The sequence below is a fragment of the Solanum dulcamara genome, chromosome 9, assembly GCF_947179165.1.
Source record: "Solanum dulcamara chromosome 9, daSolDulc1.2, whole genome shotgun sequence".
NCBI lineage: Eukaryota > Viridiplantae > Streptophyta > Magnoliopsida > Solanales > Solanaceae > Solanum > Solanum dulcamara.
Window position 1 is genome coordinate 76257505 of NC_077245.1, and position 25389 is coordinate 76282893.

A 25389-nucleotide genomic window follows, 5' to 3' on the forward strand; every position below is an offset into this window, starting at 1 on the left:
ATTCTTCTTTAATAGAGTTCGTAAGGACTTGGGGAACAACTCTAATATCCCAATGGGAATTCTACGGTGTTTAGGAGCATTTTAGGGAGACACAACATAAATTAAGCAATTTTGTCAGTTTTTCATGCGTGTTTGCCCATGAAATTTTTACGTTCCGGGTGTCTGGTTTGAATTTTCTTAGATTCTTATTTTGTAGATTCCGTAATGACCTGGGAAAGAACTCCAGTTGCCCAAAGGGTTTCTACAATATTTAGGAGCATTTTAGAGCGACACAACAAGAGTTGGTCAATTTTACTAGTTTTTCATTTGTGTTAGCCCACAGAGTTTTTAGGTGCTGGAACACGAATCAAATTTTTTGGATTCTTCTTTAGTAGAGTCTGTAACGACTTAGAGAACAACTTCAGTAGCCCCGAAAGGTCTTCTATGGCATTCAGGATCATTTTAGGAACGATGCAACCGAAATTATATGATTTTGCTAATTTTTCGTGTGTGTTAGCCTACGAATTTTTTAGGTACCGGGGATCCGGGGCAAATTTTCTTAGATTCTTATTTATTAGAGTCCGTAATGACCTTGGAACGACTTTGAAATCCCGGAGGGGATTCTAGTATATTTAAGGGGTATACAACATGAATTTGGTGATTTTGCCAGTTTTTTGTATGTGTTAGCCCACAGATTTTTAGGTGCCAGGGTTTGGGTTGAATATTCTTGAATTCTTCTTTATTAGAATCTTTAACGACCTGAGGAAGGATTCCAGCTACCCTAACAGGGCTTCTACGATGTTTAGGAGTATTTTAGGGGCGACGCAAGTGGAATTAGGCGATTTGCCAATTTTTTCTATGTGTTAGCTCACTGATATTTTAGGTGTCGGGGGTCCAACTTGAATTGTTTTAATTATTCTTTAGTAGAATCCGTTACAACCTGGGGAACAACTCCAGTAGCCCCGACATGGCTTCCATGACGTTTAGAAGCATTTTAGGGGTGACGTAATAGGAATTAGGCATTTTTGCATGTTTTTCATGTATGTTAGCACATGGATTTTTTAGTTGCTGGAGGTCCAGGTTGAATTTTCTTGGATTATTCTTTTGTACCATCCATAAAGACCTGGTAAATGACTCCAGTATCTCCGACGGGGCTTCTACGGCATTTTGGAGCATTTTATAAGCAACACAATAGGAATTAGACGATTTTGCTAGTTTTCGTGTGTTTTAGCCTACAGATTTTTTATGTGCCGAGGGTCCGAGTCAAATTTTATTGAATCCTTCCATAGTAGCATTCATAACGACCTGAGTAACTAAAGGGTTTTAGGAACAGTTTATTGGCAAGCAACAAAAATTAAACGATTTTGAAAGTTTTTCATATGTGTTAGCCCACAAATATTTAGGGTGTCGGGGGTCCGAGTTGAATTTTCTTAGATTCTTTCATTATTGCATCTTCAACGACCTAGGGAACGACTCTAGTAGCCCCGATGGCGCTCTAGATAGGTTTAGGAGAATAATTTCGATAACGCAACAGAAATTAGGCGATTTTGCCAGATTTTCGTATGTGTTAGCCCACAGATTTTTTAGGTGCCGGTGGCCGGGTTGAATTTTCTTGAAATATTCAACAGTAGAGTTCATAACGCAGCGCAATAGGAATTAGGAGATTTTATTAGTTTTTCGTGTGTGTTAGCCCACAAATATTTTAGGTGCTGATGACTCGAGTTGCTTTTTCTTGGATTCTTCTTTAGTTGCGTCCGTAATAATTTGGAGAATAATTCCATCAGCTTTGGTGGGGCTTCTACGGCATTTAGGAGCATTTTAAAGGAGACGCAACAAATATTAGGCGATTTTATCAACTTTTCATGTGTGTTATCCCACAGATTTTTTAGGAGTTGGCTGTCTAGTAGAATTTTCTTGGATGTTTCTTTAGTAGCATCCGTAACAACCTGGGAAACGACTCCAATATCCCCAGAGGGGATTCTACGATGTTTAGAAACATTTTAGGGGCGACACAGCAGGAATTAGATAATTTTGTAAGTTTTTCGTTTGTGTTAGCCCACAGATTTTTTAGGTTGGGGAACGACCTGAGGAACGACTCCAATAATCATGTTGCTTTGCCAATAAAATGCTCATAAACCCCTCTAAAGTGTCATCGGGGCTACTAGAGTTGTTCCTCAGGTCGTTATAGATGCTTCTATGGAAGAATCCAAAAAATATTCAACCCGGACCCCCAACCTAAAAAAATTGTGGGGTAACACACACGAAAAATTGGCAAAATCACCTAATTCTTGTTGCGCCGCTAATAAATTGCTCCTGAACCCCTCTAAAGCACCGTCGAGGCTATTGGAATTGATTTCCAGGTCGTTATGGATGCTACAATGGAAGAATACAAAAAGATTCAATCTGGACCTCCGGTACCTAAAATATCTATGTGTTAACACACACACAAAAACTAGCGCTTAATTCCTATTGCGTCGCCAATTAAATGGTCTGAAATACATCTAAAGCACTGTCGGGGCTATTAGAGTCATTCTCAGGTCGTTACAGACGCTACTATGGAAGAATCCAAGAAAATTCGATCCAGACCCCCGGCATCTGAAAATTCAATTCATGTTGCATCACCAATAAAATGCTCATAAACCCTTATAAAGCATCTTCGGGGTTACTAGAGCCATTCTCCAGGTTGTTACGGACGCTACTATGGAGGAATCCAAGAAATTTCGATCCGGATCCCCGACACCCAAAATATCTGTGGGCGAACACATCTAAAAAATTGACAAAATCGCCTAATTTTTATTGCGTCACTAATAAAATACTCCTAAACCCCTCAAAAGAACCGTCGGGGCAACTGTAGTTGTTCTCAAGTCATTACGGATGCTACTATCGATGAATACAAGAAGATTCAACTTGGACCCAAGCACCTAAAAAATCTGTGGGCTTACACACATGAAAAATTGGCAAAATCACCTAATTTCTATTGCATCGCCAATAAAATGCTCTGAACCCCTCTAAAGCGCTACCGAGGTTACTGGACTTGTTCTCCAGGTCGTTACGGATGCTACAATGGAAGAATCTAAGAAAATTCGACTCGAACCCCCGACATCTTAAAAATCCGTGGGCTAACACATATAAGAAAACTATCAAAATTGCTTAATTTCTATTGTGTCATTAAAAGATGCTCCTAACCCCCTCTAAAGCACCGTCGGGGCTTCTGGAATTGTTCCCCAGATCTTTACAGACGCTACTATGAAATAATCAAAGAAAATTTGACCCGCACCCCTAGTACCTAAAAATTCTATGGGCTAACACTAACGAAAAACTGTCAAAATCGCTTAATTTCTATTGCTTGGCCAAAAAATGCTCCTAAACCCCTATAAAACGCCATCGGGCTTCTAGAGTCGTTCCCCAGGTCTTTACGGACGCTAATATGGAAGAATCAAAGAAATTTTAACCCGGACCCCCGGCACCTAAAAAATCTGTGGGCAATCACGAAAAATTGACAAAATTACCTAATTTCATTTGCGTCACCCATTAAATGCTCCTAAGCCGCTCTAAAGCACCGCTGGGGCTATAAGAATCGTTCCCCAGACACCAGGGCTATTGGATCGTTCCCCATGTTGTTATGAATGCTACTAAAAAAAAATCCAAGAAAATTTGATTTGGACCCCCGGCACTTAAAAAATATGTAGTCTAACACATAAGAAAAACTGACAAAATTGTCTAAATCCTATTGTGTTTCCCCTTAAATGCTCTTAAATGCCGTAGAAGCCTATCCGAGGCTTTAGAGTCGTTACCCAGGTTGTTACAAACGATACTACATAAGAATCCAAGAAAATTCAACCCGGACCCCCGCCACCTAAAAATTCTATGTGCTAACAAACACGAAAGACAGGGAAAATTGCCTAATTCATGTTGTGCCGCCCTAAAATGCTCATAAACGCCGTAAAATCCCTGCTGGGGATACTGAAGTCATTTCCCAATTCGTTACGGACTCTACTGAAGAAGAATCCAAGAAAATTCAATCGGAAACCCTGACACCTAAAATATCCGTGGGCTAACACACATGAAAACTGGCAAAATCGCCTAAATCCTGTTGTGTCGCCCCTAAAATGCTCCTAAACGCCATAGAAGCCCAGTTGTGGCTACTGAAATCAATCCCCAGGTCGTTACGGATGGTATTAAAGAAGAATCCAAGAAAATTTGACCAAAACCCCCGGCACTCAAAAAAATTGTGGGCTAACACACACGAAAAACAGGCAAAATCGGCTAATCCTGTTGCGTCACCCCTAAAATGTTCCTAAACTCCGTAGAAGCCCTGCCGGGGCTACTGAAGTCGTTCTCCAAGTCGTTACGGACACTACTAAAGAAGAAATCAAAATAATTCGACCCGACCCCGGGTACTTAAAAAATCTGTGACAAAACTGCCTAATTCATGTTGTGTCGTCCTAAAATGCTCCTAAATGCCATAGAAGCCCCACTAGGGTTACTGGAGTCGTTCCCTAAGTCGTTACAGACGCTACTGAAGAAGAATCCAATAAAATTCGATCCAAAACTCCGGTACCTAAAACATTCGTAGGCCAACACACACGAAAACTGGTAAAATCGCCTAAATCTTATTGTGTCGCCTCTAAAATGCTTCTAAAAGCCGTAGAAGCCCCACCGGGGCAATTGGAGTCGTTTCCCTGGTCGTTACGGACGCTACTGAAGAAGAATCCAAGATAATTCGACCCGAACCCCGACACCATTTGGGCGATAATATTTGGGAGGACCTTACTTAGGCTGGAATTAGTAACTGTTGCAATGATCTTACAGAATATATTACATAGGCTTATAGAACTGAAATCTTGAGAGGACTCTACTTTGGGAAGCAGAACAATGCTCTCTCCTTGAGAACCAAAGATTTGTCATCATCATCTCTGAAAGTATTCCATCTAAAAGAGTTGAAATTATATTCATCAACTCATAAAATATGTGACAGAATGCAACATTAAGTTGAAATAGACAACTGAATTTGAAAGATAGCTTGAACAATTGTATAACATTTCTCAAAATTAGAAAAATAGATGAATGAAAGGGGGCGTTTTTGGCCCTTATCCGTAGTACATATTAAGAATGAACAGAATATGCAGTTTGCTATGCAACTGCCACTATCATACAACTTGTGGTAATTTCTTAGTGAATGTCTTAATGAAAAGCAAGAGGGATGTATACAGACAGAATAAGAGTTATCCCATATGATGTTTAATGAGAGAAGCGTAGTGGCCATTTTCGTTACTCATAAGAGTATCATGGTTTCCTTCCTCTACAACGGCTCCATTTTTCAACACACAAACTACGTCTGCTTCCTTAATTGTTGATAATCTGTGTGCTATTATAATAGCAGTTCGATTCACCATGACTTGGTCTAATGCCATTTGGACCATCCTTTCAGATTCTGCATCAAGTGCACTGGTCGCCTCATCCAGTAATAATATTTTGGGATTTTTCAAAATAGCTCGTGCAATGGCAATTCGTTGTTTCTGACCACCTGAAAGCTGAGCACCTCGCTCCCCAACCATGGTATCGTACCCCTGAAAGAGCACAAAAAGTAAGCCACATGTATGTATATTGAATAATATTTCAAGATGAATTATTTTCCAACTAACCTGCTGTAAGCCAGAAATGAACTTGTGCGCATTTGCCAATTTTGCTGCAGCTATTAATTCTGCTTCAGTTGCATCTCCAGCTTCCTTCCCATACATTATGTTGGCTCGAATCGTGTCATTGAACAGAACTGGTTCTTGGCTAACAAGCCCCATTTGATGCCTCAGCCATTTCAAATTGAAATTTTGGATGTCAATCCTATCAAGCATAATTTGACCCGAAGCAAAATTATAATATCGTTGTAAGAGTGAGATCACTGTAGACTTCCCACAGCCACTTTCTCCGACTAAAGCAACTGTCTGTATGTACGTTAGCAAATGTAAATGTTAATAATCACAAAATGCACAATGTCATGAGTGAGTAAGTGTTATTTGAGACATATATATATATATGTATACCTGGCCACTCAAAATTGTCAAGCTGAAGCCATTAAGAACTTGGATGTCTGGCCTCGTTGCATATGCAAAGCATACTTGTTTAAACTCTATATCTCCTTTGCTTTGGTGTAAAGTTAAGCCATCCTCTGTACTCGAATCTATCTTTGATTTTCTATCTAATATAGAAAATATTGAAGCAGCAGCACTCTTAGCTTTTGTAAAATCATTCATAAAGGTTGATTGAGAAATAACTATAGCTGTCAAATACACAGCAAGGAAAACCTGCAAAAAAATATGAGGCGGACTTATTATTTGATATTATTGATGATGCTCAAGAATATAGACCGTTGCTTGCCTTCTGAAACATGTAAAGTAAATACTTACGCGGAAAGTAGCAGCATTTGAAATTTTTCCATCATCTACAAGTCTAGCGCCAGCGTAGCCACTTGCTGCATATACAAAGAAAATGAATGAAGACGTAATACCATAACTGACACCGCTAATCATCCCTTTTCCAGTCCCGGCCATTATTGGGACATCACTTTCCTTCTCATATAGCTCCACCACCTTCTCTTCCACACAAAAAGAAACAACAGTTCTTATATTACTGACTGCATCATTGACTACTCGACTTGCTTTCTCATACTTCTGCAACAACAAAGAAAAAATAAGAATTTCCAGTAGGGAATTAATTTCCATGCAAAAAAACATCAATTAAAAAAATATTTCACTTTCTTTTGCACATCAATTACTAACAAAAAGCTTGTCAAGTTTCATCTACAAACCTTTGCGTCAGTACCAAATCCTTTAGCAAACTTGTTCTGAACATAAATGTTGGCCATCATAAATGGTACCATGGCTAAGATAATCAGAGACAATAACCAACTTGCTCGAAAAGCTATCACCGTCCCAACAATTGCAGCTGCAAGATCTTTAGTTATTTTTGCCAATATATCCCCCACTAGAACTCGAACAATAGCTGCATCAGTAGAGAGCTTTGTGGCTATCCCTCCAACGGAGTTCTCTGGTTCATCAAACCAACCAATTTCCATGTGGACAGACCTACGAAAGCACATCGATCTAATTCGTTGGATCAACTTACAACCAGCCACGGTAAAAAAAAGTGTCTCTAGTGGAGTTGAAATCAGCAATGTTGTTCCAAGAACCACAATCATGAGTGACCAAAATTGTGTATCTTTCTTTAGTTCATCAGGTGGCTCATAAAATGCTTTAAGTATGTTGGAAAATATTAAACCAAAAACTGGGAGGACGGAACCAGAAACTGTTGCAACTACTGCTCCCACAAGAAGAATAGGAAACTCGGGCTTATTCAGATGTGCAAGGCGAATAACATGAGCTTTTTTGAGATTTTTAGATACTTCTAAATTAGCATCTGTACTTTTTGGCAGTATAGTCTCAGTAATTCCTTTAACTTCTGTAGTATCATAATTGGATTCTTGTCTTGACTCAGTAGAAAGAAGTTGTGAATCATCGAGGCAAAGTTGCTCTTTTTCTTGATTTATTTCCTGCAAGCGAATAAGTTGCGAGTATGCTCCCTCGGGATCTTTCAATAGCTCAAAGTGTTTACCTGAGATATATGATGAGCGTTAGCATTCAATATCAAAGAAAATACAAGCATGTGCTTAGAGAAAATATGTACAGTGCTTAGCATTCAATATCCGAGAACATTTGTTTATACCTTCCTCCACAATTGTGCCTCGATGAATGACAGCAATATTATCAGCATTCCTCACTGTACTGAGGCGATGCGCGACTATTATGGTTGTTCTATCAACCATAATTTTGTCAAGTGCTTCTTGGACAAGATTCTCTGACTCAGCATCTAGAGCACTTGTTGCCTCGTCTAGAAGTAAAATGCGAGGGTCTTTCAGAATTGCCCTTGCTATAGCGATTCTCTGCTTTTGTCCACCAGAGAGTTGAGTTCCACGTTCACCGACATTTGTCTCTATTCCCTACATGCAAAATCATTCAATTGAACAAAATTCATGTACATCATATATTGTAATCAAATCAAATAAAAACACACGAACCTCAGGTAGTCTGTTAATAAATTTAGTTGCATTTGCAATCTCAATTGCTGCTTCAATTTCTTCTTTGGTGGCTCCATCTTTCCCATATGCAACATTTTCCTTGATGCTCGTTGAAAACAATGTAGGTTCTTGACTTACTAGAGCAATTTTCTGTCTAATCCACTTAACCTGGAAGTCTTTGAGATTACGTCCGTCTATTAAAATCTCACCAGATTGTGGATCATAGAATCTCTCAATTAAACTAATAATTGTGGACTTGCCACTTCCGCTTCCACCAACCAAAGCAGTAGATTTTCCACTAGGGATTAACAATGAAAACTCGTTGAGTATTCTCTCTGTTGGTCTACTTGGATAACTAAAACACACATCTTTTATCTCTATATCTCCACGTATGTCATCCAAAATGATCCCACTATTGTTGTACACATCAATCTCTGAATTTCTGTTTATAGTCTCAAACATCTTGAAAGCAGCAGCTTTCCCTGCTGTAAATGCAGCTAAGCAAGGAGATGCCTCGCCTATTGACCTATAAAATATATAGTTTTTGAAATTATATATGTAAATGATCAACTTGAAAACATGTTTGAAGATTCATCGACAAAATACACTCACAATGAAGCAGTTAACACAGCTAGAGTTATGGTCAAGACTGAACCTCCTGTATAATCTTTCTCCAAGATCATTTTTCCACCATACCAGAAAGCCAAAGCATAATTGCAAAAGAGAATAAAATGGGACGATCCCAAGCCTAAGCCACTTGCAAGTCCTTCATGTATACCAGATCTGTATGCCTTTTGTAAGGACTTGTTATAGTCCTCGACAGCCTGCTTTTCACCTGTGAATGATGCAACCTATAGACATAAAGTGAGATTTATTATTTAAAATGAGAGGAAGAAATGAACAAACACATAAATGAGTAAACATTAAGTTCGTCTTACTGTTCTGATGGAACCAATTGTTTGCTCAACTACACTGGCTGCCTTAGAATAAGCTTTGTGTGATTGGGAAGCCTGTCTAGACATGAAGAGGAACATGACACCAACAACTATTACCAGTGGAACGATGGGTGAAACCATAACAAGTGCTAGAAGCCACCCCTTGATGAAGGCGATAATAAATCCTGCTATAAACATTGAGATGCACCTTATCATCTTCCCCACCTGACCATAAGCAGTAGTCGTAAATAGGTCTAGTTACATATTTCCAAACTATTATGTATAAACAAAAATAATGCATTACTTGTCGTACCTTATCGCCCATAGCATCTTGTATGATAAAAATGTCACCAGACATTTTACCAATAACTTCCCCTGTATTTACTTCCTTGTCAAAGAAAGTAACTTCTTGTCGCAGAACGCTTTTTAAGTACAACACCCTTAGTCGTGCAGCTTGTCGCTCTGCAGTAAACGTCCAACAAGCCACCTCTACCAAACAAATAACACAAATCTTTAGCAACTTTTGCTATTAATTCAACTTGAAAACAATTAACACAAACAAAATTTAGCTTACTTAGTTAAGACTTACGAAGCATTGCTGCTACACCTGAACCGATGGCCAAATAAACAAGTTTTAATGACACCTGAAAACCAACAAGGTCCATCATTGTTCATAATATGTAAAATTATAATTATGTCACTATTGAACACGCAACCTTGAGAAAATTTTGCAACACCTTAACTGTTGTGCTAACCTTCAGCCTGTATCAAAAGGCGTCAACACTGATATATATATATATAAAACAAAACTAAAATTGCCGGAGGCAAGTGTAGCTCCGCCCCTGCCTTAAAGCACGGATTTGGGACTCTTCACAGACACATTTCTACTAGGCGTTCCATCAAACAAGTTGTCAGCAAACCAAATCCTCACTATATTCCCAATTTTTCATTCTTGAGTTTTTCATTGACGATTTTTTTCATATTTCAAAATAAGTAAATTGTTTAAAGTTTAAGAAAATTATTCAAACTTTTTTCTATATTTAGTGGATTCTTTATTACCTTACATTCTCTAACAGACTAATTTGGAAATAATTAAAAAGATAATAATGAAAAATAACCTTTAATTTATGTTATTAATTTTTTTTTCTTACAGAATATGTCATACTCCCAACAATTCACCTAATAGAACATATATGTGCGACCTAATTATTATGTACTCCTCCATAGAAAAATTTGGATTCATAAATATCAATATATAAAAAATATATATATAAGGTGATTTTTTTCCCATCTATTCGTCTAGTTTTGGAGGCTAGAGTTATTCACAATCTTTACTAATGGAAGGTAGCATGTACTAATAAAATAGCTCAGTATTTGGAAAGCAAATTGTGTTTTTAAAAATATTTTGAATTTAAACATTACGAAAAAAGACAAATATCAAGATGTATTTATGCTCCCCTTTATTGAACTAACCGAATAAAATCAACATTCATCATTTTTCTGATTAAAAATAGTGTTTAATGTTTAATAATAGTTGTCTAATTTTTTTAAAATTGTATGCATATTGATATGATTTGTACACGCAAAATCTTTTTAAAAAACAAAATCAAACTATCTATCGAGTCGTGAAAAATGATTCAACAAAAGACAGAAACATTCCACTATTCATTTTACGTCAAGCAATACATGAAGTAACTCCCAATATAACAGTAAAAGTAAGATATGTAGGTGAATCGACTTATCAAGTTCCAATTGAAAAAAGATTCACCCGAGGAAAAATACTTGTCATTAATTGATTATTAGCGGCTCGCCGAAAACTCGTCAAGATAAACAAGGCAGGTTTCTATCATAATTAGTCTTTTCCACCAAGGAAAAAAGTATGGCGCCTTTCAACGCATTTTCTATTTCTAGTTACCTTTATTTATTTATTTTGTTTTGCAATTAGCATATTTGACTAATAAGATAGAAAAGGTCTTTCTCGCATATATCAGGGGAGAATGAAGGAGGAAGGGGAAAGTAGGAAGCTCACTAAGTGAGATAGCCCTCAAACTCAATTACTAGTTTTTTTTATAAGCAAGTAAATAATGGTGTTTACATAGATCTCATAGTATTAAGAAGAGTTAATTAAATTATTTCTCTACTTTTTTTTAAATTACAAATATTCCTTAAAATTTATGAATTTCTGATACATCACTAACTTTCGGATACATTAGCAGACATCTCGATACATAGGAAGGGATGTATCGGAGAGAAGAGAGATGTATTATAGAGGGGATAGAGATGTATCGGAGAGGAGATAAGACATCCAGATACATAAAGGGAGAGTTGTATCCGAGCAGGAACGGATGTCTCAGAGAGGGGAGGATGTATCCGAGGGGGATAGGGATGTATCAGTGAAAAGGGGGGAGTGATGTATCCGATAAGGGATGGATGTATGGATGTATCCGAGAGGAGGATATGGATATATCAGCGAGATGGATGTATCAGAGAGGGGAGTGATGTATCTGTGAGGAGGATATGGATGTATCAGCGAGAGGGAGTGAGTGATGTATACGAGAGGAGATTTTTGAAATTTTTTTAAATGGCAGGAAATTTTCAGATTATGGTAAAATAAGATGTGTTTCTAAATAATATTTGTCACAAAAGAATGTTATAAGCATATATATATATATATATATATATATATATATATTGATTCTCTTTTCTCTCATAAATCATCAAATATAAATAACTTGTGAAAACATTAGTTATATATTACCTTGGACACTTGTTGAAGCACAACTGAAGTTTGGTTTAGTCCAAATGCATCCACCAAATCCCCAAAGAAGGCAGCCACAAGAACTTGGCATAGTCCATTCCCAGCAGCACCTATTGTTCCCCAAAACATCAATATTTTGTCAAAATTATCAGCAAATGAGAAGAGTTTGTAGAATGGAATAGTATTGGTGTTGTTAATGCTTCTCTCTTTCTTAATTTCATTTGTCTTTTTAACTTCTTGTGGCATTTTCTCATTAAATCTTGAAGAGGACCCTTCAACTTCAAAACTAATATTGTTGTTATTAGCCATATTTGGTCCTCTAACAATTAATTCTTGAGCTAACAAGGATGGAAATTGAATGTATTTATGTTGAATAATGAAACAAGATGCTTTGCACGATTTAGATTTTTCTAGGCTGTTAATAAAGTTTTTTTTTAAGTTGATAATAATATAAATATGTTTAGTTGAGTATGAATGTGATCCCCTGGCCTTAACCAAATATGGTTAGCTGTGAAGGTTTAGTTTATTTTGCCATGTGTAATGCATGATCAAATAATTGAACATTCACACGATATATATATTTTTTCTTTATTCTATAATTATTAATGTGACGCCCTGATTGATAAATTTTTAGATTGATAGGTTTTTGAAGATGAGGTACACGTGATATCTTTACGCATGTATCTTGCACATGAATTGATTAGAGAAAAATGAAGAACTTTAATAAGACATGTCAGAAGTTAACGGGTTATGTGTTAACACGTTATGAAGTTCGATGTGATGTAGCCTGAGAGTCAAATTAATCCCCGTGTACGGCCAAAGCGGATGCCATGAGCTTGGGTAATGACAATATGGTATTAGACCCAATGCTACTTCAGTATGATGGTGGAGAAAATCTCAGTCAGCGTCACTGATGGCGGTCCGATGAGAGCGGGTCAAGTAGGACCGACAAACTATTAGGTTAGCTGACAAGTTCCAGAAGATGAAGTGTACATGACATTTTAGACAAATTTCACACCGAAAAATGAGAAAAATAAAAATCTTTATAAGACATTAAAAGTCCACATGGCACCGTGTATTTTTAGGGCTCAATGTGACTTAGCTCGAAAGAAAAATCCCCGCATAGCTAAGATTTTCATTTTTACTTATCTACTTTAGCATATTAAGAGAGAGATATTTTTTTTCCTTTTTCCTTTTGCATTAACTACTCATTCCAAATTATTTCTCAAGTCCAATAAAGACTATACACCAATTATTAATATGGATATCATGGTCTAATATGCACTTCATTTATTATTCCTTAAAAAATGCACAAAGTCCATTCCGGATGAATAAAAGTGACCGATCAATATTTACTTCATTTATTTCATTTCATGTGATGCAATTATTATTTGGAGAGTTAAGCGCTTTTTTATTCACATTTTTTTTATGTCTTTAAATATTTTAAATTGTTAATTATTTTAATTTATATATAAATTTTTTTTGTAATTTTTAAATACAAATATTTTATTTAAAATATTTAAACAGCCCCTCCCACCCACCCACCACTACACCAACTGCCTGATTAAATTAAAGTACATAATGCATATAATTAATGTATATAATACACGATGGTCGATATTCGTGTTGATACGCAAAGAGAATTTTATTTTATTATATTAGTTAGTTATGTGCCTGTTATATTGTTTGTCAGTTTACATATATTTTATTATATATATTAGTTAGTTATATGCCTGTTATATATAACGTTTGTCAGTTTAAAATTATTATATTACTTAGTTATGTCCATGTTTTATTTGCTCCTCACTCTGCTAAGACCGCAGATTGCAGGGCATATTCGAAAGTAACGCTCCTAACAGAATTATATTTCATATATATCCATGTTATAGTGTTTATCAGTTTATATTGTCTTTATATACTTTTTCGTTTCGATTTGTTTGTCTTATTAAATTTTTAATTCATTTTTTTGTAATATTTTCTTAAACTTCACCAACGTAACCTTCCAACCTTTTTGGTAACTTTTTAAAATTCCTGCATATTATTGCCTGTTGCAATGAGTGACTAATAAAATTATATTTTAATATTAAAATACAATCTAACTGTATATATTATTAAAGACATGCAACAAGTTTTTAGGATCCTATTTAGGATTTTAATTTTATGATCCAATTAAAATCCAACAACGTGGAGAAGATGACCTGCCTGTTCCGACGCAAATTTTCTATATTTTAGTATTAAAAATAAATAAGTTATGGAAGTTGTGAAAAGTTTCATTAATAATGATTCATGTGTAAGATGAACAAAAAAGGGAGATAAAAGAAAATTAATTTTACTGATCACTTTAGAGATATGCTAACGAAGTAAATATGATATATTGTATTTATGTAATTATAATAATTAGGAGGGAAATTATCGTAGTTCTATTGGGACAAGAAAATAATTATTTATTTCGTTCATTTTTACTTGTCATATTTGGACTTGACACATCCATCAAGAAAATGATGCTTGACATGATTATTTCACCACATTGAAAAATAATTTGGAAATAATTAATCATGCTAAGGGTAAAAAAAAATTTAAAAACTTTTATTAAACATTCTAGAGTGATCAATAATATAAATCACCTAGTTCTATTTCTTGTGTTTTAGATTTGAAAATCATTGCCTCTTTGAAATTAAATTTCAAATCATTATTATCAATCGTAGGTAAAAATAAAATAGAGCTTAATCTAAAATTTTGGATTATTTAGAGGAGAATTGTGATGGTCGGAATTGAAAAAAAAAATCTATTGAGGAAGGTGAACTACAACAATGTATAAATATTGTATAAACAACGTATATGAATGTATAACATCTTTAATATGTAGTTATATATCATATATGCACGATTATATATTATTTATACAATAAACGATACATCACATATACATCCAATCATTTAATTAAAAAAAATTGTCACTTGTACAGTTAGGTAAGAAGCTCTATGTTTATTACTTCCTTTGTTTCAAATTATTTCTCCTACTTTATTTTTTAATCGGTTTAAAAAAGAATATATCTTTCCTTCATTGATAACTATTTAGTTCCAACTTTTCACATGACATATTAAGGACACATAATTTGCATATCTTTAATTTAAGACTACTAAATTTAAAAGCTTTTTTTAAAAACTTTTTAAACTCTGTGCCAAATTATAACAGAAAGTATATTACTTAGTTAGTTAGCCGTTAATCCCGAGTGTTCCTCCAAAGAGGAAAGCACTCCCTATGAACAACAAGCACACAGTTAATCAGGATTTTCTTTTGTGTTTCTTATTGGTATTTATATAGGGTCCGACTATTTGAATTTGCAAATTGTAGGCCTCATTTTTAGGTGTGACACTCACAACAAAATATTCTCTATTCCCATGGATTCGAACCTAAGATCTCTGATTATGGAGGGAGGAATCTCAATCATCCCATCGCAATTCATTTCGATAGCTAATCAGAATTTGTTAAGCTGAAAGAGTTCAACATCTAAAAAAAAAAAAACTTTCACATGGCCTGTAAATTCTCTGCTTATAATATGAGAGAATTTTTCAAAAGATATTAAGACAAATTAAAAAATGAAAGAAAGAGTAGTCGGTGTATATCTGGATACAAAATCATATAAAAAATTGATGTTGTGCTATTTGAATTGTGGTGTGGCACATTCTAATTGTAATTAGGGTGATATTTAGTTAGTAATTAATTAATTTTCTAGTTTCCTTATATATATTGGGAGATGATTGCATGAGTTCATATCAAACACATCATTAGATAAACATCTCATCATCAAGTCTTTACAACAAAATTTAACTTATCCAATTTTACTTGCACACTTTTTTATTTGGTTTAGTTTTTTGTCATTTTGATTCGTTAAAAGCAAAACTTTTATCCAAATGGAATTATCTAAAATTGAACCGTTTCTCGAAGGCAAAACTATTTTCATTACGGGGGCCACGGGTTTCCTTGCAAAGAGTATGTACTTCCTCTCTCTTATCTCTTTCTATATTATTTAAGGATGGAAATGTGGTAGGGTGGATGCCCCACTCCACACAACCTTTTTGACTATTTTGATTAATGTGTATCTTTTACTTTTTGTAATACAGTTCTTGTGGAAAAGATACTTCGAATTCAGCCAAACGTAAAAAGATTATACCTTTTAGTAAGAGCTTCAGACACCAAATTCGCCAAAAAACGCTTTAATGATGAGGTAAAACATACTTTAACTCATTTGTTTTTATGTTGAAAATTTGTAGAGAAAGACTGTAACAATTTGCAAGTTATTTTCACAGGTTATGCAGAGTGAATTATTTAGTGTTTTAAGAGAAAAAATAGGTGCAAAAAATTTGAATTCTCTCATAGAAGAGAAAGTATTTCCAATTGCTGGTGACATTTCATTTGAGAATTTTGGAATTGAAAATTCAGAGTTGAAAGATGAAATGTTCAAAGGAATTGATATAATTATAAATTCAGCTGCAACTACTAGATTTGATGAGAGGTATATATATTCATATGATTAATGTATTTAATTTTAATGCAAAACATTAATTTGATTTTTTTCCCTATATTTTTGAACTAATAATTTCCTTTTTTCCCCCCTTCTTGTAGATATGATATTGCAATGGATATCAATGTTCTAGGTGCCTTCAATGTCCTCAAGTTTGCTAAAAGATGTACAAATGTGAAAATTCTTGTCCATGTATCCACTGGTCAGTTTTTAAATCTTACAAATAATATAACTTTTTTTTCTTCATCTATTAAAAAGCACACTTTTAATTATTTACAAGAATATTTTGATTATGTATGAATTTATTTTTTTTAAAATTTCATATTCAGTCAAATATCATTGTATAAAATGAAATGGTTTAATTATTTCATTAATGTCTTGTCACATGTATGCAGCTTATGTCTGTGGGGAAGGGGAAGGAATAATACCAGAGAAGTCATTTATTTTGGGTGAAACACTCAATAAAAACACAAAATTAGACATTGAGGTTGAGAGGAAAGTGATTGAGGAAAAACTAAAGGAACTTGAAACTCAAAGCTTGACAACAAGGGAAATGACAATGGCAATGAGAGACCTAGGCATTCAAAGGTTTGCAAAAGAAAACCTAATTTTATTTTATTTATATTCGATCGTATCATTACATATTTTATGTTATAGTGTTCTTTATTGATCGTTATTTGTTTTAAAATGAATGACAAATTCTATAGTCATACAAATGTTATACCATGTTTCGCAAGTTTAATATCATAAGTTCTAATTTTTTTCGAATTCATTCTTAAGATTCGTGTCGATTTAAACTATGTTACATAAATTGAAATAAAATAGGATTTTACACTAATTAACATGACTTGTTTATCTTCAGGGCAAATTTGCATGGGTGGCCAAATACATATTCTTTCACAAAGGCAATGGGAGAGATGCTTTTAGGACACTATAAGGAAAATTTGCAAGTTGTTATAATACGTCCAACAATTATCACTAGCACTTATAAAGAGCCATTTCCTGGATGGATTGAAGGTGTAAAGTAAGTACAACATATTTTACGCAACTTTTTAATTTTTCGCTATTAAATATCAATCAATTTCAGACGGATGTTTTGTCAGAAATCTATCAAAAATAGTACTCACCAGACTATTTCGAAGAACACAGCAACAATAATACATATTCGGTGTAATTTTATAAGTAAAATATGGAGAGGGTGGTATGTACACAAATTTATTTCTTCCTTGTGAAAATAAAGAGACTATTCTCTCAATAAATCCTCGATTCAAATAAAACACGTCCGTCCAAAATTGATTGATTGCTAATAATGTCTCTTAATCAGAAAAGGAGCATTTCAACTAATATATATATAAAATTTTGCAACTGCAGAACAGTGGATTCCTTTATTTTGACATATGGTAAAGGAATAATGAATTTCTGCTTTGGTGACCCAAGCACAAAACTTGATATGGTATGTGCTTTATCTATATTAGTTTCGAGTTTGTATGATATTTAGTACAAAATGTAATTATTTTACCTCTTTAATTACAGATTCCAGGTGATATGGTGGTGGACTCAATACTTGCATCAGTTATAACACATATTGGAAATGATCAATACTATTCTTCTCAAGAATTAATATATCATATAAGTTCTTCAAAAATAAATCCCCTAAAATCTTCAGATATGCAATTGTTCTTATTTCAATATTTCACAAAAAATCCATGGATCAACAAAGATGGAAACATCATCAAAGTGGGGAAGCTTACACTATTTAGCAACATGAATAGCTTTCAAAGCTACATTTCAACCTATTATTGGCCATTATTAAAGGTTTTTATTTTCTTTCCATCAAAATGATTTATCAAATATCAATATGAAAGTATTTAATTTGGGTTTTGCCAAACCTATAAATAGAATAGTTGTAGATAGGGTTGTACAGGGCAAACCGATAAACCGCACCAAATCGACAAATCGAATCAAACGGGAAAAAAAATCCGACTAGTGGTTTGGTTTGACTTGGTTTGGTGTTTGAAAAAAAAAACCGACCATTATAGGGTTGGTTTGGTTTTAACTAAAAAAAGTCAAACCGAACCTAAACCGATCCGATTATAGACATACTACTTTTAAATTATGTTATACATTAAAATATTTATTAAAATATAATTTATAAATATTTTTTAAAATTTTTTCATAATTTTTGTTTTCTTTCTTATATTTAGATTTGGACTTGAGAAGCCCATTTAAATAATATACAAAAAAGGCCATCTTATAAAGTTAAAACTTCAAACAGTGTTCTGCCTCCATCTTATATGTTAATGTTTTGTACTAGAACTTTTTTTAAGAAGTACTGCTCTGTGCTTTTTATTAGATACTATGAAAAACCCGAGAAACCCAAAAAAAACGAAAAACCAGAAAAAACCCGAAAAACCCGAGAAAAATTGATGTCGAAGAACCCGACTTTTATTGGTTTGGTTTGGTTTATAGATTTAATAATCCGACATAAATGATTTGGTTTGGTTTGTAAAAAATCCGAACCAACCCGGTCCATGTACACCCCCTAGTTGTAAATATGCTCATCTTGATCTACGTTTTCGTAATAATTCATCTATCATCTTGAAATTTTGAATCTGCCTAATCACTAATGTGTGCTTAATTTCTTATGCTTATATATAGATAGTAGAGTTGGCTAATGTATTTTTGTGGCGGCGTTTTGATAAAACCTACACGAATTTGAAGAGAAAGATTGATATGGCTATACGTTTATCTGAACTCTACAAACCTTACTTGCTTTTTCATGGAAGGTAATCTCTTGCAGCAGTGACATTCTAATTCATTAATAGTCTCCTCCCCCTCACTCTCCACTCCACCCCATAGTATTTTTCGAGACCATATATATGTATTTTGGGACAATATCTTTTGTGTTTACTAACTACCAAAATATCAGAAAATAATTATGAAATTACTTATATTTTGTTTTGTAGCTTTGATGATGTTAACACTGAGAGGTTAAGAATGGCAATGAAAGAACACAAGATGGATGATGTGCTCAATTTTGATCCAAGTTGCATTAATTGGGAAGATTATTTCATGAACACTCATCTCCCTGGAGCTGTCAAGCACATTTTCTAGGGATTATATATTCAAGATTCATGTGTTAATTATAACTTTCTTTTCAACATATTATTATATACATACAAAATGTTGTATGTGTGATAAAAGTGTTTAAAAAGGATAGTTTTATTTGTTTCGTATTCATCATTATTTTCATTCATGTATTTAGAGTGCTCGTTTACTTAGGACTTAAATTTATCTTTATTGTGCCCTAAAATTGCTCATACTACCATGTGAATTTGAGGTATATCTTATAAAAACTCTTTATTTTCCTCTTTCATTTTGACGTGAGATTTGTCAATCATGCTAAACTCTTTCTCATCAACCAGCCCTTTGTCAGAGACATCACGTGCAAATATTCCGGCAAACGCTTGAACTACGCTCCAACCATTTGTAAAGGAATTAAGTGTATTAATTAAATAGGGATAACTAGTTCTCTATCAGCTTAATTATGTACTCAGTATTATTGGCATTACCATGCAATGCGTGGTTGACCTATAAGAAGTAATTAAAAAAATTATAAGAATACAAACAAAACAATTAGACACTTAAATTTATATTAAGTCCAACAAATAGACACATGCATCCTACGTGGCAATTTGAGTCTTACGTGGTGTCCTACATGTATTATGCCACATAGGACTCATGTGTCTACTGGTTCAATTTTATACAAGTTTAAGTGCCTACTTGCGCACACTGAAAGTTGGAGGGCATAAATGTGAAATGATCGCAAGTTAAATGACACATTTATGTATTATTATACTACCATTTTTTGTCGCTAAGTAATGATGGATTAGCTATGGAACTATAATTGAGAGAAGGATTGTAAACACCTCTAAATTTGGAGCGAATTATTAGGTTTGTCCCGAACTATTGATAGTCTTAAAAATACCCCTCTACTTGACTAATTGAACTTAAATACAACCCCGATTTTACAACATAAGTGAAATACACCCCTAGATTCTCGCTAAGTTTAGCGGTGTTTTTAACACTTCTCTCAGCTTTTTATTAAGATCTTCATGCTCCTACAAGAGTTTGAGACCACTTATTATGTCATATGGCAAATCGGGGCAGGGGTGTATTTAAGTTTCGTTAATCAAGTAAAAGAGTGTTTTTAAGGTTGTTAATATTTCAGAGACGAAACTAGTAATTTGCGTCAAGTTCAAAGTGTTTTCAATACTTCTCTCGACTATAATTCGGTTGCAAAATAAGCAAAGAAGAATTAATATCTAATGTAGCAACGAAAAGCGGCAAAATTTACTGAATATTATCAAAATCAAAAGAAAATCTCTTAAAATATGTGATACCGTAGATTAGCTAGACGTGCATCCAATTAACCTATGATCTTTCAATTTTAAAGATACCAATAATCAGATAAGCAATTTAAAAAAAAAAGAGTTTAATTACTTTAACTAATATAGAGTATTTACTTATGGTAGCAGATAACATGTCATAAAGTTGGCAAAGTCAAAGTTTCAAATTTGAGGGTTTTGAAGTAAGCTTACGTGTAATACTCTTTGAGCGACTTAATAGTGTACAAAAAATTCTTATATTAACAGTGTATATAGCTTAAATTCGGGTTTAGTATATCATTTAAATAGTAGCTATAACTAATCTTTTTATTTTAATACAACCTATCAAAAATACATTCATTGACTATTGAAAATGCAAACTAAAACAGGTTGGCCAATCCCGGAAATATTGCTGCATATAATCTGATATTATTCCATCACAACATACAATTGTTTATTTTGTATATAATATTAGAATCCCAAAATTGTGCCATATATAGTATTACCATTTTGAAGTATACCTTAAAATTTATATTCACTTAATTGTTTACACGAACTCTTGTTAATCAAATATGCACTTTAACATAATTTTTCCATGCTCAGAGATCAAATTCGAGATATCTGATTAAGGATAGAGGAATCTTAGTTACCTCATTACGACCCTTAGCAAATTTTTTTCTTAAAAAAATAGTAATGTGGATGAAGATAAGATATATCTATCTATATTATTGTAAAATCACGAATACCAATATTGAATGACAAAATATTCCTGAAATATTAATAGACTTAAATACCCTTTTTGTCTAATTCTACTATATTTTGGTCTTTTCCATTATGACTAGACCTCATTTTGATGACTCCACAAACCCTTTACTCACAAAAATGCCCCATGAATGAAACATCTTCCCTTATACCCTAGGGGATCGTCCCCCTAATCTTGACCCCCTAAAGGCCCGGTCCCCCTAGGCCCGACCCTTAAGTTTTCATCTCGTCTCGTCTCGTCTCTTAGGTAGTGGGATAGGACACGCTTAGGGGATGTCCACCTAATCCCAACCCAGTCCCCCAAGGCCACTTAAGTTTTCATCCCGTCATGTCTTGTCTTCCTAATTTTGTCTAGTTCTGGTAGTCAAACAATCTTAGTTCACTGCCTTAACTTTCACTTTTTTGGTGAGGATTAGATTTGTACCTTGTAATCCTCTCCCTCATTTCTCCTATGTAAAGTACACTAAGTACAATGAAAAATTGGTTAATGATATTCCACACAATCTAATGATTTAATCTAGATTAGTATGCAAGTGAAACAAGTTGTCTAACGTGTTTCAGTGAAGCACTAAGAACAATAAGTAAAGAACACATTATTTGTACGTGGAAAATACCCGCCTCAAAAGGTGTAAAAACAACGACATGTACCCCTACATGATTTAACTCCAACTTCACTAAATCACTAAGCCTCAACGGTTTAAGATTACAAACTTTGCAACATAAGGAATTAACCCTAATTTCTAAACTTCATTCCTAAACTTCATGTTATGAGTTCAGATTACAACTATTGCAATCCTAGGAACTAACTCTAATTCCTAAACTTCAAGTTATAAATTCAGATTACAATCCTTGCAATCTTAGGAACTAACTCTAATTCCTAAACTTCAACAAAACCTCCCAAGGTATGTGTTCCCAAGTCTTCGAGTTATCCAAACTTGAAGAAACACTCTTAATTCAGTTTATAACTCATTGAGCTAATATTACATCAACATTACAACTCAGTGAAAAACTCCCAATACATAAACTCTGTGATAAAACCTGGTTCTTCAATGTATTCCTTTAATCTTCTGGTAGCACTTGCGAAGTCAATCTTACAATTGCCCTTTTTGCCTGTAAGTGCATACTTACTCTAGACGACTTCACCTCTATTTAAGCAAAACTTTTCATAGAGTTATCGTTCACTTCAAACTCCACATTGACTCGAACTCTCTTGACTTAGAGTTATACTTCAAGTGAGACTCCTTCTTCAATTCAAACTCCTTGCCTCTTTAGACTCATTCTTCAAATCAAACTCCTTGATTCTTTAGATTCTTTCTTCAATTCAGCATTTGTTTGTTTCCTTGAGTTTTATGTCAAAATTAACATTATCCATTCCTTGATTTATGCACTTTTATCTTTATTCATTCTAAAAGCTTGCCCCCAATTTTAACTGCTCATAACAGTGTACCTTTGAACCATGTTGACTGGCGTGTTTCATCTTTCTCTGTGAATCATCAAAGTTGCATAAGTTCCAACAGTTAACAAACTTAGGAGCTTGGAGCAGGAAAACTATTTTTATTGCAAACCGGAATAAAATACACACAATCAATGACATGACACAATAGATCCCAAGAAGAAAAATAAAGACTCAATTACATGAAAAACTCGAAAGAAGTAAAAGCAATATTAATGTTATAAAGTTCAATAATTCAAGCCCAATGATTGAAATTTCTCCTTGGTTATGTTGTCAATTGATTTTGCCATATCCTCACTCAAAAGATTCTTCCAATCTCCAATTTCCCCTTTACGAAAAAATGCACTATTATTAATTTTTATCCAAGGTTTTGGGTTACGCAACCCACTCTTATTCACCTCTAAATTACTCAAATTTCCAAATTCACAACTTGCAACTATTTTTTCAGCTACAAATTGATTCTCTTCCTCTTTAGAAAATGGCTTCCCCATGAACTCTGCCAATTTCTTCACATAACACAACGTATCGCCCTTTAGGTCTTCGTATTGTATTAATAAAACTTCTTGCGTTCTATCTTTACTTGCTTTATTGTACTCGAACACATGGTCCCAATAAGGCCCATAAGCCGATTTTCCTTCAATGAACCACTTGAATTCTTGTTCGAGTGAAATAGGGTTGTTGTCAACTTCAGGATTGCTTTCTTGAAGCCTTTGCCTGTAAATATGATCGGCTCAATTCAGTTAATCTAAAAGTTTTGATGATTTAATCGAAATATATAACTCAAATTAACTCACGAAAAAACTTGTCAAAAAAAGACTTTGTTTTTGTTTTCATGTGATATATATGTAATCAAAATCAAGAAAAAACAAGTATGTATTATTAGGTAAGAATTTGATGGATCTTAGACCAAGTAAACTTTGATCTGTCCTAATTCAATCCAACCTACTCATTTGACATCCCTACCTGTAATGCCATGTTGAAACAAATGTGTCTTTTGGTTCCCTACATAGGTAAATAATCTTGCATTTGGACTCTACTATAGATTTTGGCAAGCAAGTGTAAGGAAGATGTGTGCCCAACAATGGAAACTTGTCATCATCAAGAGAAGTAAAATTGGAGTCACAATCAATTTCTAAAGTTGGTATGCATTCATGAGAAACTTTTGTGAGTAACGGATTTGTGGATTCATCAAAATGATCTCTTTTCATAATTGAAAAGACCAAAGATTTAAGCCAAGTTGTGCCTGTTTTTGGAAGACCACAAAGGAAAATATTGGAGGGTTGAGCCTTGAAATTTTCTTCCATACATAATATTGATTCCAAAAATATTAAAGGGAACCAAAAGCCTTTGTATTGGTAGTGATCAGTATAATTAAATTGTTGGGAGGCTTCTCTTTTTGGAAGGGATGAAATTATTTCTTTGTATTTCATGTTCATTGACATCTTTTTTTTTTCTTTTTTGGGTGAAGTAATTTAGAACTTGTTTGGAGTGAACAACTCCAATTTTTGGTATATATATAGAAAAATAAAAAATTGATAGGAATCTTTAAGAATCAATTGGACTTACACTTTAATTTCCATCTACTCTAGATTAATTTTATTTATTATTCCAATGAGATTTACGTGGTAGCATTGTTAAGTTTTTAGTCATTATCATCATTGAACATGTTCTCTAATTTTATAGTGTAACAAAATATATACACTCAAATTAAATGAAGTTGTGCTGTTCACGTCGTTTTGGAATATTTAATAACATTATTAATATTCAAAATAAATAATCACATTCACATGTCTAACAATACAGACAAAATTATTCAAAGTCAAACTCTTTATAATAACTCAAGTACCTAGCCTTAAAGAATATACTGTTGGATAATTGAAGAGGGCCGGAAAAAAAGAAGGGAAATTTTAATAGTTCAGACATTGATGAGGATTTGATTCTTCATTAGTGTTTTTTTCGAATTTGACGTAGTGGATTATTAAAAATTCTTCTCTTTTCTTTCTAGGGAACTGTGAGTCATGTGACTACTCAAGGGCGAAGCTAGATAGCGCAAAGGATATATATATATTGAATCTCATTCGTCAAGAAATTATGTATAATGTATATATATAAAATTTACATTATTTTTTTTATATCGAAAATATTGAATTCCATTAATTAAATCTCTTCCTATATACTGAGGTAAAGTTGTGTCTCAATTTGAGTGTAATTACATGAACAACACAAAAAAAATTGCTTATCTAGCATAATTTGTGAACAAGATAGTGTAAAATAGAATTTCATTGACGATGAATACTAGTTAAACTCTTAACAATATAGACTGAATGAAAAAAGTATTAAGTGTTGTTCGTCCGATAAAACTTGTGAACACAAGCAAGTATTTTTGCTTATCCTGCAAAATTTATGATTAATTTGTATCAAACATGTAAACAAGGTAAAATTTATTATAATCTAGCAAGACTTAATAAATAATTTAACATGATAAATAGAATGAAAATTATATCAACAATATATTGT

The 25389-nt window shown here is 33.7% G+C and overlaps 3 protein-coding genes across 3 annotated transcripts; 1 reads left to right on the forward strand and 2 right to left on the reverse strand.

Annotated features, from left to right (window-relative positions):
* Positions 1-5039: 5039 nt before the first annotated feature.
* Positions 5040-12052, reverse strand: LOC129903816 (ABC transporter B family member 5-like). Its single transcript, XM_055979332.1, has 12 exons — positions 11744-12052; positions 9575-9629; positions 9299-9474; positions 8989-9210; positions 8663-8901; positions 8051-8576; positions 7699-7972; positions 6785-7587; positions 6384-6647; positions 6021-6281; positions 5625-5921; positions 5040-5549 (listed from the first exon to the last, which is right to left on the reverse strand). Exons 1-12 carry the CDS (start codon positions 12050-12052, stop codon positions 5205-5207), a joined length of 3771 nt encoding a protein of 1256 aa, XP_055835307.1. The 3' UTR covers positions 5040-5204.
* A 3606-nt stretch (positions 12053-15658) lies between these two features.
* LOC129904062 (fatty acyl-CoA reductase 3-like) lies at positions 15659-19383 on the forward strand. Its single transcript, XM_055979588.1, has 10 exons — positions 15659-15737; positions 15869-15972; positions 16055-16260; positions 16371-16471; positions 16665-16857; positions 17132-17293; positions 17641-17722; positions 17803-18084; positions 18928-19055; positions 19236-19383. Exons 1-10 carry the CDS (start codon positions 15659-15661, stop codon positions 19381-19383), a joined length of 1485 nt encoding a protein of 494 aa, XP_055835563.1.
* Positions 19384-22927: 3544 nt separating this feature from the next.
* On the reverse strand, positions 22928-24339 carry LOC129904230 (flavonol sulfotransferase-like). Its single transcript, XM_055979770.1, has 2 exons — positions 23836-24339; positions 22928-23586 (listed from the first exon to the last, which is right to left on the reverse strand). The coding sequence occupies exons 1-2, from the start codon at positions 24312-24314 to the stop codon at positions 23100-23102; spliced, it is 966 nt and encodes a 321-aa protein (XP_055835745.1). The 5' UTR covers positions 24315-24339; the 3' UTR covers positions 22928-23099.
* Positions 24340-25389: the final 1050 nt, after the last annotated feature.